Source organism: Temnothorax curvispinosus, unplaced genomic scaffold (assembly GCF_003070985.1).
Source record: "Temnothorax curvispinosus isolate PA1 unplaced genomic scaffold, ASM307098v1 QBEX01002827.1, whole genome shotgun sequence".
In the NCBI taxonomy this organism is placed as follows: Eukaryota; Metazoa; Arthropoda; class Insecta; order Hymenoptera; family Formicidae; genus Temnothorax; species Temnothorax curvispinosus.
In genome coordinates, this window is record NW_020212607.1 from 441,151 (window position 1) to 453,907 (window position 12,757).

General features: G+C 38.9%; 1 protein-coding gene across 7 annotated transcripts in view; it reads right to left on the reverse strand.

Moving 5' to 3' along the window:
• Nucleotides 1-12,757, reverse strand: part of LOC112451930 (rap guanine nucleotide exchange factor 2-like) — a 114,564-nt gene that overhangs the window by 28,455 nt on the left and 73,352 nt on the right. For 3 of the 7 annotated variants that reach the window (XM_025011851.1, XM_025011853.1, XM_025011846.1), the window contains one exon: nt 4,802-4,877. In XM_025011851.1, the coding sequence (XP_024867619.1) occupies nt 4,802-4,877 (76 nt within the window). Of the gene's footprint in view, nt 1-4,801; nt 4,878-8,147; nt 8,698-12,757 lie in introns of those variants that run through there. The other 4 variants (XM_025011852.1, XM_025011847.1, XM_025011848.1 and 1 more) reach the window with 2 other exon arrangements.

A 12,757-nucleotide genomic window follows, 5' to 3' on the forward strand; every position in this document is an offset into this window, starting at 1 on the left:
TATATATATATATATATATATATATATATATAATATATATATTATATCATTTTCTTCAAAGTTTTAAATTAAACTTGTATAAAATTAAGTTAAGTCGCCTTTATACGAGTTTTGCTTGTTTAATATGAAAATCTCATTCAGCGTTGCATGAATATTAAGTAGCTACATTTAACGCTAAGTACACGTCGTATAAATATCCTGCAGAAAAGCCCCTTCGTGAGTAGCAGCGGGTGTTAAAAGAGTCTGAAGATAAAACTGAAATCTGAGTAATACCATGACGAGTCACGGCCCCGATTATACTCAAACTTCCTGTACGCAGAGATCCCCGCAATGAATCCTTATCCAAAAGGCGCTTACGCATGGCGGATGTGGCATCGGTCGTGATTCTTACGTAAATGCGCGTATATTTACATCGAATATTCTCATGACTATTGTATATTTTTAATACAACCGCAATTAAATTAAAAAAAGAAGAAACACCATACGAGAACTTGACATCTCTCTCGGTATGGACTTGAATGGTATGGAAATTGAACGATTTACCTCCCGCATTACCCGCGGAAAAGTGACTCGGCAGACTTGCTTACATCTAGGTCGGTGAGAAATAATCATGGGACAAAGATCATAATTTGTATAATTGCATAATTGGGTGTACGGAACGTGCGCATGTACGTGGAACAGACCGGTACGGAAATTATAGCAACATTGCAATCGTGCGCAATTATTTTTTCTACGTCTATCACTGCTATACTGTATCGGCACATTTTTCTCTATATTTCTTTTGCAAGTGCGCACAGGATACTTTTCCATCGAATAGCCCAGCCCTCTAGTGACGGTTTGCACGGCAAAGCGAGAGAAATGTACGCGATAGGAAACGGAGTAATGCTCGCTGAGCGGATTATTCGCGGCGCAAAACGGTATTACAGCTGCAACTTGTTGGTCTCCGTAGAAGCGAAGTTTCCGTATTTGTTCGTTCCGTATATGGCGACCGTAATGATCGATTCGCCTCCGGTTATCGGTTTTCCTGTGGAAATTGGCCTCGCCGATGCGCGCGTACTTTTCCGCGTAAATAGGAGGTTTTCCTTTGAGAGATAACTTTCTGCTCGCATGAAAAAACGATATCATCGTACCGGAAGTTTCGTTGCCTCCCGAACGTAAATGACGATTGACTTTCTCGATAAACGATACAACGGACAACGAAAATTGCCGATGGCTTCCTTTAATTATCGTTATTCTTCGATAACGAGAATCTCGTGCAACTTCACCTAAAGCATAGACGTACAGTTTTTGCGAGCGTCGGTCGTCGATCGTCATCGCTCTCATAACTTTAACGAAATAACGTTCTTTTTATATTTTACGAATGTGCGAACAGCGTAATTGGAATTTTTAACGATTACAAAAAGATCAAGTTTTATCCATTTGGAAGACATAGAAAAAGCCGATAAACATTGATAAACGTAAAATGTAAGTCGCACGGAATTTATCGGAATATATGATTGAATGTTACCATCAATAAAATTAAGAAAATACCTATTAACAGAATTAGCAATGTTATCCATCTGCATTTTTTTCAATCTGTTGACGTCTCTTCGTTCTGCTGCACGTATGTAAATAAGTCGTATAATCGGCGCTCGAGTTCCATAAGAAACAAAGATGATTTACGCATCATACACACGGCGTCAGACACCGCGACGTGGTTTTAGGCGCCCGACGCTGTTTCGTCACTGGAGATAAGCTTCTTGAAAACTGCACACGCTAATGAATCGAAGGATACGCGCGAAAAATGTGCTCGGTTATGTAATTAATACCCGCATCCTGCGCGATGTAACACTCTGTTTATATTTCAATTAACCCACAAGTAATACCAGTTTTCTTAGTTTTAGCATTAAAACTCGTTCGCAATGGCTACAAAAATAAATAGCAGAAAAAATAATCGCAAGATTCGTTCTTAGTCGTTTGTAACTTGGATTGTTAGTCCTTTGACATTTAAGAAACGGTACGTCGAAAATAAGTCGTAATTAATTGAAGAATCCGCGAGGCTAACAGAGAAATATTCGAGTTTCTAACATCCATAAAATATATATTTAGATATACTTGTTTCAGCATTAGGGCGCGGTATTTGTCCGCAAGTAGACTTCACGGCGATGATTAATCTTCATCCGAAGCGTCGAGCGTCAGCGATGGAACCCCGCACAATGAGCTCTCGGGTGGCGCGTGTGAGCGAAGCGACAGGGATAAAGTGCCACGGTAGCGCGGGAGGAAGGTTAAAGGTCAGACGTCCAATTCGCGTACAGGTCACAGAGTCGCCCGAGGATACACGTGAACTCGCGTGTACCACGTACCACCTGCCTGCCACGCGGTACACGCGAATGCTGTCGATATTTTTTCTGGCATTGCGTGAAAGAAAAAATTCCACTCATCGGCAAACACACGACCGGAACTTGTCAAAGCCGATAAATGTTGCTATCTTTACGATAAATATTCCCGTCCCAATATTTCGCGTCTCGCGTGCGTGTAGAAAAATTAAATAAATCAAAAAAGTCGTTCATATTATTTTAACATTTTCAGAGGTACGCTTTTGATTTGCATAAGCTATTTTATGACCTTTTCACGAAATAAAACGTACATTGTAAAACGATATTAAACGACAAATATAAAAAACAAATTACATTGTATTACATATCAAATTCTACAGAGAACTGCGTTATTTTCCTATTGCATAGAAAATCATCGGTTATAGGTGAAAAAAGTTGCACGATTCATGGAGAATTCCGTGTTGGGTACAGGTGAGTAAATTTTATAATTAACGTATCGAAATAACAACTCGGGCAAAACGAGTGTTTCGCGCTGCGAAATTTCAAAGTTCAATGCGGCGGGAAACAGTATGCGTGGTTATTACGAGCGATGTAACCATTGTTAAACTGTCCGGGTAAAGCAAAATTGGGAATAGAGTGCGTCGATTAATACAAAGCTCGGATACAAATTGTATTCGAGTAACCCGGGCGCGTAATTGAAAGCCGAATCTGATTGATATTGAACGCGGAACTAAACCAGTTTAATCCGCGATAGACTATAGCTTCTGTTACAACCAAGTCGGATAAACTTAACGTAACGCTAATGTAATGCCATAATATTTCTTACAAATTTTACGAATTTAAATAATTAAAAATATTAAAGTACTTTTTTTAAATCTATTATAAACTAAAAATCAAAAACTAGAAAGTAGGTATTAATTTTCTAAAGTCGTCTAATTATAAAAATTACATTGCACTAATAGTAAGAAAGCTTCTTCTTTAATAAATTTGTTGTAATAGAATTAACACGATGCTGTGCATAAAAAATAATCCAAATATAAAAAGAAAAAAAATTAATAAAAGATAATGTTTAAAAAAATTTTTTTCTATAAACCCTAAACACACAAATACATCAAAATATCTTTCTTAGTTTTTTAGAATATCTAATGGCCATCATAATGACTGACGATTAATCGACCATCAACAAGTAGTATCACACAATTTGTCGGTAAAGCAGTTTAGAATGCGGTTACAGATGGCAGCTCAAATCAGAAACTTAATTTTCTGTCCACACAGTATAATTAGAGATGCAAACCAGCGTTTCCAACAACTTGTTCGAATAAAGTTCACCTGCAATATCAGAACATTCCGTGCAACTCTCCAATTAATGTTGCAACTACAAACGTAATTAAACCTGACTTACGCGATAGTCGTTTCACATTTTCAGAATGATTTAATAAAAACCCACGAAGCATTCCAAAAGAAAATATTGGCATTTAACTTTTCCTTTACAGAAAAAATCGTTTCAATTATTTATTATTCGCTTCTTTCATTTTTCACCAAGATTCATTAAAGTGCTTTATTCTTTAGTAGAGATTCTCTATGTAAAATAAAAAGTGCTTAATTCAATAAGAAAATAAAATCAATAAAAAACAAGATAATGCGTTAAACAAATTTTTATTTAAAAACTGGATAATAAAATATAAAACATGATGTTTAAATTAAATTTCGAGATTTGCAACGTTTCTTCTATTCATCTGAAAATTTATAAACTAAATACTATAAATAATATAAAATCCATTGGGAAGATTAAAAACAAAATCGCAACGTTTCCGTCGCGAAAATTCTGTCAACTCTGTCAACGTCTAAAGTCGAAAGACGCGAGGTATTCCTAAGATTCGCGATTTGCGAAAAAAGCAACTTCCATCGAGAGTTATTTAGTCCCGCACGTCTAAGAGTTTGCCCTAATTTCGGCATGTCGCGAATCGACCGCGCCACTGGAAACGAAATAAAACGAGCTAACTGTGAGAGCGCGTGACGGGGGATTCCAAAACTCTTCTGAACCTGAGCATAATACCGAGAGAGAAACTATCGATTAACTGTCCGCCACGTTATGTCTCGCGAGCGTCCGGAGCGCATTGTCTTTTCGCCGCGCGGTATCGCCGCGCCGCTTACGCCGCACTTGGCGTAGCGTGGCACTCGGAGAATATCTCGTAAACGCTTGCCGCAGCCGCAACCGTTTCACGTTCCGCAGTAAACCGACCAGAAAAAAAAATTACGCTTGCTCGTCCAGTTTTGATTGAAATAACGTACTCATGTCAGTGTATACGTGTGCGCGGAAAACGCGGGTAACTCGCTTCTTCGTAAAACTGAATAAACAAAGTTAACAAAGCGTTCCTTTGTGGCTAAACTTTCTCAAAACCGTTAACGATCCAGACACATTTTCTCCTACAGTTTCTTCTTTCATCTCAATGCTTATCGCAAATATGAAGCAAAGCTCTACTCACGACAATCATCTCGGAGGGCTCGAGAACGAAGCATTCGTTGGGTCGCCTGGCGCTGCCACCCGTCCGCTTCCCGAAGCTGTAACAAAAATAAAAAATATTTTTCCATAAAAACATTCATCGCATTATATGAACATCATTACATATCTCAAGTACAGATTTTTAGATTTATATTTAAGAAATTCCGTAATAGGATATAAAAATATCTTACGTCAAAATTTATTAAATAAATCTGAAAGTAAATTTCATAAATTTCTTAAAATCGAATTAAATGTAAATCATTATTTGTTTAAAAAAAAATCCTGATAAAAAAAAAATAAAATATATTTTATATATAGTCTTTATACAAAAAAGAGTAGCAGATTATTGTTAAGGATCAACAGAGTCTGGCTTTTTTGAGTATCGTACATCTCAAGGAGATAAAAAGGGGAGACTCAAAAATTCATCATATAAACCCCTCAATTTCGCATCGTTTCGAATCGAACGACAATACGAGGGTGTTCGCACGCTCGCGCAAACACCTATTATTCCGTGACGCCGTTCTACGCCCCAGCATTAACTTCTACTACCAATATTGGGTACTACGACGCCATCGACAGATGTTCCCCATCGTCGAAAAGGGCACTCCTCAAATTAGTCATAAAAGCACAAACGGTTCAACCAATTTTCGGCGATGTACGAAAATCTGCAGCGGTTATACAGATATGAGATGGAAGCTGCCGAAATGTGATTGCCCAAACCAAAATCGTTTTTCTTGATAGAAAGTATTATAGCGTAACATCAAACCTCCCCATATCGTTGTTGAACTTACGTAAGTTGAACGCCATAAATTAAGAGATGAAATCTCCATCAAAAGTAACTATCGATTATTCAAAATTAGTATATTAAAGAAAGAGCTATACATATATATATATCTTATCTAATAATGTAGATTATAAAACATAATATATTAATTTTCTATTCGTTTAATGGAAAAGTACTATAAAATAAGAACGTAATAACATTTGTACAAATTAAAGGACAACAATCACATCGTTGGCGTTGATAAGAAAATGTTCTTTCCCGTTCTCGGAGCGCGTTTTGCTTTTTCACATCTGGAGATATCGTTCACCGCGGAAAGTCCTCTCAATTTAACGGTGACGACCGTGAATCGAATGTCGATGCTCGACCGACCGAGAATCGGAAAACCGAGATGGTATAGGTAGAGGAAAGAGGGAAGGAGGAAGAGAGGTTGCAGAAGGCCGTAAGGTTGTCGAAGGCTGTTGACCCGCGTGTTATCCCGCTCCTCCCTCGACTTAAACACACAAACGGAGCCGCGATGCGTAACGCACGCGTAACGCATCCGTAACGTATTGCTCTCCCGTGTGCGTGCGTGTGGGTGTGTGTATCCTGTGTGCATGTGCATTCGTACATCGCAGAAAATTGAATTCGCGTGGATGACGCTCCGCGGCTTCTCCGTCTTTCAAGCCTAATATCGCGAGTTAACCCTGTAAACGTCGCTTTATACTCGATCGTTTCGCTTCCTCAGGATTATTTCGTTAGGCATCTAGGTCACCCGCTATTTGCACGTGCGCCGACATTTCCGCTTTTACTTAGAGAAAACGATCGATCTCGCCGAAAATATTTGTCGAATTAATTTGGATTATAGTCGCACATTAGCTATTATTCGATCGATTGGACGAAAGATAACTTTAACGTATTAAAAAACTAAAGTAAAATTAAATTAAATGCGTAAATATAAACGGAATAGTTTTAAAATATATCTCATTCTGTAATATTGTTGACATTCTAAAATTCTGTAGAAAAATAAACATATATTATATTAGATTTACTTGACGCTCTAAATTGATTGACATTTTAACACTCGGATATTCAGTTCGTCAGATGGTTGACAAATAATTTCTTGAATATTTATAAGAATAATAAATGTTACATGAAATACGCCATAAAGCGATAATATTGGAAATATAGCTTTTTATACGGTCTATGCGGTGTGTATACCTACCTACATATATACTCGAAAACAAGAACTAGTAACTGAATACAGAAAGCAAAATTTAACAGAAGCGGTACTTAATATAGGTACTTTCAACGATTTAGCAAGCGATTCACCGCGTACCTTTAGCTTGTTTTCCGCCAACCAACGCAACGCTCGTACTCGTAACAGAAGCAATCGAAACGCCGCGCGCGTCGTATCGAGTGTCGCGTCCGCTTTATTCCGCAGCGGCGCCGGCGTGTGAAGTCTCGGCGCAAACTTTTGTCCGGTCATGCCTTTCTGTTCCCATTTCCCGAAATATACCCGCAGGGGACGGCTCGTTATAATTCGCTCTGATCTTACGGAGACCGACGCGTAGCCACAGCAGTCTCCTCATTGTCGACGATCCCGCATGCCTTAGCATTCTTTCTCTCGCTTTTTCTCTCTCTCTCTCTCTCTCTCTCTCTCATCCTCTCTCCCTCTTTCATTCATTTTTGCTCCCCAACGGCGTCCATTTTGCGAAATTATCCGTGCCATTTCACAACACTGAGCCACGTGGATCCACTCAACCTAATGAAATATTTCTATGACGTCGTTAGAGCTATTACCCTTTCTATTATCCTTTCTTTTTAATCTTATTCACTGCACTATTATTCACTGCTCCTCTTTCACGCGGTCGAAAGCGCGAAATTGTCCATCAACTACTTCCGCTAGGGGCAGGGTTAAATATCTTTTTGTAATGTAGCAATGTCTAATACTCATTTTAAAATATCTTGAGCGCAAAAGCAGTTATAAATGAAACAAATTTTTTACGCAAAGTTACCGCTAGATATTTTAAATTACCCAAGTTTATATCTACATTTAACAAAATAAGAGAAAGAGAGAGAGAGGAAAGAGAACGAGCAAAACATAAGAAGTTATACATATACTTCGCAACACTAAACCAAGATTGTGGTTTTGAGCTATAATACTTACCTACTTATCAACTTATAGAAGTGAAAACAACAGGTAATTCAGACACATCGCTTACGTGAAGTATAGGTAACTTGTAATCACGCAAGTATAGAACAAGAATGACTTTACATGCAAACGAGATTATACGCTTGCTTTTATAACAGCTTATTAGGTATCAATAGTTAAAAATATATCAATCAGCTGCTAATAGAGAATCTGTAATTGTTATAATAATTACCTTAATATATATGAGTTATTTGCGATTATATTAATTTATTTCTAACTGTCCATGCAATCCGAGAGACAATTCATATATACCTGTTCCCTCGACACATCGTAATAATAATAATAATAGTAGCAACAAGTAATTTTCGCAATCAAAAGTCGAAATTTCCTCAATGTAATCCTGCGAGGACTCACCACACGGAAAATCTCCTCTTGGGAAAGGGGGCGGGAGGTGGCGGTAGCTGAGCTCGATGAGTCCTATCGACGGACTCGCTCCTGAGGGCTTGCACCACCTTAGGCACGGCCCTGAAGGGCTCCTGACAGGCTTTCGTGACTATGCCGCCGTTCCCAACGCCATCGTTGAAATTACCCGTGCCACCGCCACCGCCACCGCCACCACCACCGCCACCGCCGCCACCACCATGGAAGCTGTTCCATCTCCTCACTGGGCCCCTGTTAGCGCCGTGACAGCCGCCATTATGGCCACCTGGACCGCGAAGCTGGCTGGTATGCTTGTGCATCCTCTCAGTGATCTCTTCGCCAGGACGCACTAGGTTCGTCCATCCTCTATATCGTGATCATACGCATTCGCGTGAATCGACTACATCCTCGATGCCTTTTCACCATCTTCTCTTCAACCTTTTCTTGGAACTTTGGAAATATCGATCGCACAGCGAGAATTCAAAATGAATGCTTCTGTCCTTAAAGCGGATTACGCCGGCTTGGTAGTTCCATAAGTAGCGTTCTAAAGTAAACCGATATTCTTAGATTTGCGTTCGGATTCCAAGATCAGTGAACTAGCCATTGATCGTTAATTTCAAAGATTAATTAAATCATATTGTATATCTAAGATTTTGGACTGTTGTCGTCTGCGATGCATTTATTAACACATAACTCTACGTCAACTAATCTTACTCTTCTCGTTTTGTAAACAATTTTCCATAAAATAAACTTTCTTTATTTAAAAAGTTGTAAAAAGAAACGTGAAAAAGAGAAGAATCTCTTGAAAGAATCACACACGTTCTGTATAACGTAGTCTATATAGCGTAGACAATTCTCACAAGAGAGAATTATATGCGCGGTTATAAAGAAGAAATACTGCACAATAATTTTTTTCCCATGGCGTGCGCGTGATATTTGGACCAAGTCAGCGACGAGGTCGAGTAGAGTCAAGTGATTCTTAGTAGCTCTTTCGTACGTGGCTCGCATACTTTTATTGCGCGTCCTATGGGATTCGATCGACTTGAAGACTAACGGCTAACGGCGTCGCGATGTCGTCTGCCGTTTCTCTTGACCTTATCAAGCCTGTACGTTTGCGAGGAAGCGCGATAACGGAGAGAAGGGTTTACGCCGGCGATAAAATCCTGGTATAAAAGGGAGGAGAACGTCGCAAACGCAACGATAGCTGCGGGCTATCGTATTAAAATGCGATAAGCGCAGTGCATCTCCTTCCTCAATTTTCGGGAGTGTCGAAAGTGTACTGCTGCAACCTATTATTACAAAATAGCGTTAAATAACTCGTCTACTTTTTCCCATCGTGATGATTATTAGAAATTGCAACTGATTAATTCCTGTCTTATTATTCAATATAAGTTTTACACATGGATTTCTTTATGTATTAATACAAAATTTTGAAGTTTGGCAAATAATTTATAACGATAAGAGAATAAATAAAAAAGAAATACAAGAAAAAATTTATAAGTTTGTTCTTTGTTTACGTTTCTTCTTCAATAAGAAGAAACGATTTATTACTTTTGCGTAGATAAAAATTTTGCTGCTTACAAATGATATATTGTGAAAGAAACAGATATATATATATATATATATATATATATAAATAAAATAAAAAAAAAGATAAAATTACTTAATTTTTTTACTCTCGTGTTTTTACCGAACCCTCTCTACAGTTTGCGGTTAATTAACCCGTCCTCCTCAACACGCGCGCGCGCATCACTCAAGGCATCATTATTCATCTGACAATCTGCCAAGGGCCGCACCCCAACGATGATTTGTCATATGTCAATAAAAAAAACCCGGCAAACTCTGTCCAATAAAACAAGCTCGAATGATACGCAGCGCACGAACGCGGCGCTTTTATGTCGTCCTACCATTGGAATTCTTTTTTCGCGATTTCGCCGAGGTTTGCCGACGTTTCGTATCCGTGGGAAAATCTCCATAACAGCGTGCAATCCAGCGCGCAAGAAGTCCCGCCGGAAGAATGGGTTTGGAAAATAGATAGGCCTTCCCGGCCGGCGCGGCGCGGGCGTAGAAATTCAGCGAGCTTACGGAAGCTCTTGAGCACGCGCTCGAGGAGGAGCGGCTCGTTTTCTCCTCTCGTCGTCGCTCACGGGAAAGGCGTGAGAGAATCGTCCAGTACAATCGCGTGCTTTTTCACGATGGAACGAAAGCCGCGACGGATCAATTCGCTCGACATAAGTCTAACACGATTATCCGCCAAATTCGTAAACGATAGTCAATTCCGAGTTGGAGTCAGCCATCAGAGTTGTCAATTTTATAATTTCACGTGCAATGTAAAATATCCTTTAAAACTATATACTTCAATCACGAACACGCAAGTAAAATTCTGTGAAATTCTTTGTGTGAGAGAACAACACGAATTGTCTTAATAGCAGAGACAATGTGCTTCAGGTCGCTCGTTTTCTAGTATCTCAACGGGAAATAGGAGAACAAGGGAATCTTCAGTTTTACTACTTGAGACGTTATACGTATAATCCCGTGCCTTAGAGACCTTATCTAGACAGCTATATAGTTATATTTCACTTTCTGCTATGTGAAATTGAAATCGGTTATTCGCGTATTCAGAAAGACAGAAGAAATATCGTTGTACTAATATAATTATTATAGATAAGAATAGTGAATATATAAAAAATAATAAAGAATCGAAATATACAGAATTTATAGCGATCATGCGAAATGTCATAAATATTTGCGTTATTGTATCAACTTTCTTCAAAAAAGTAGTGTGTATGTATATATATATATATATATATATATATATATATATATATATGTATATATATGAAGGGGTAAAAACCAGAGTGGTGTAAGTCATGTGTACAATATATAAATTGCATCTATGCACACGAGAAAATATTTAAAAAAACTTGACTTACACCACTCTGGTTTTTTTATCCCTCCATAAATACCTAGGTCAATCTGATAAAACTACGTTAACTGCAGAAAACTCGAGAAAAGCACACACATCTGCGCTTACAACATCGAAGGATCAATCCGAATTCCTACTGCACGAGCGCTAACAATTGTAAAGGTGAAAAAGAAGCGCGTGAACCTAATCGACGAAGATGGCAATTAACGAGACGATGGAACGGAGGCAGGAAGAATTTCCATTTCCAGCGGAACACGCAGAGCGTGCCTTCCGGTACAGCGATCCAACGGCGTGATTATTAGTTATATGTTAGTTATGTGTTAGTACGTATCTACCCCACATGCTTTCTGCCTCGCTGCCACGAACGAAAGTCTGCTTTGCGAACGATGCGTCGTACGTTTATAACGCGCAACAAAAGAAGGAAAAATTCAGAAAAACAGTATTTTTCACATTATAGCTAGGAAGTAATTGTAAAATTAATCTCTGTCTAACTTTTCCTCTAAACTTACGTCAGCGAGACCAGCTGAAAGGCAATCATTTTACCAAATAACGGATTTCAAACGAGTATGTTCATTTAGTCGCTTTATTACTTAACGGAACCCTGCTTTCTTTCACTTATGTAAAAATTTCTCATCTATCATGCTTTTATGCAGCTGCACTAATTAGGTATAACAACTTCCCCTTTTTTAATTAAAAATGAGAGCACATCGATCAAATTTTATGCGATATAACATTAAAATAATATGATAGACGAGGAGAATCACTATAAATATATAATTAGAATTATTATTTATCATAGACCTAAATAAATATGTGATATTTAAGCCCAAGAACACACACACACACACACACACACACACACACACACACACACACACACACTACCATAAGTGGTTCTTTCTCAGGGTTAAAATATATTTCTAAACACATGCAGATTCTTCAAACTCTATCATTCACGAGATTTAATAATTATTCCTAGACGACTGACTGAGTGATTATCGAGCTCAATGGGTTAAGAAACAATCGCCTGTTGCTATTGTCGACGATAATGGCGGATAGTCTTTGCGCGACGACAATGCGGCACCGTGTAACAAAAGAGCCGCGAGATCGGAGAAAACGGTAATAGTAGACGAACACCGAGAAGAAAAGAGCGAGGGGAAACGGGGAAGAGATGAAGCGAGACGGAGGAAAGTCGGCAGAGAAGAAGATCCTTGCCATACAAGGACGACAGACTCGTCCATTGTTGCTGCACGCCCTAATCCCAGCCCAGCGATCCGCGCGCGCGAGTCTCTCACTGCGCGCTGCTTCCGCTAACGAGCACCATTCCCATAAGTCTTCGCTACCGACATCGTTCTCGGTAGCTGTTCCAGGAGAGGACGCTCGTCGATACTCGTTAAGTGCATAGCTTCGCGTTTCGATCGATGTTTGTGCTGCTATTTGCTCGGATTTCCAACGCGCGGCTAATACACCTCGAGGCTTTGTTGCGATGTATGCTAAACATCAACCTACAGCAAATTGTTAACGAGGAACGCCTTGAAAAATCTAATCAAATATGAGTAAGATGTACTGTTATTTTATGCATCTCTGGAGTCATTTCTTCTCAAGTCGCAACAAATAAAAAAGGTCACTTTTTTATTGTTGATAAAATTGGAAATAAATGTATCTTTTAAGACTCTCA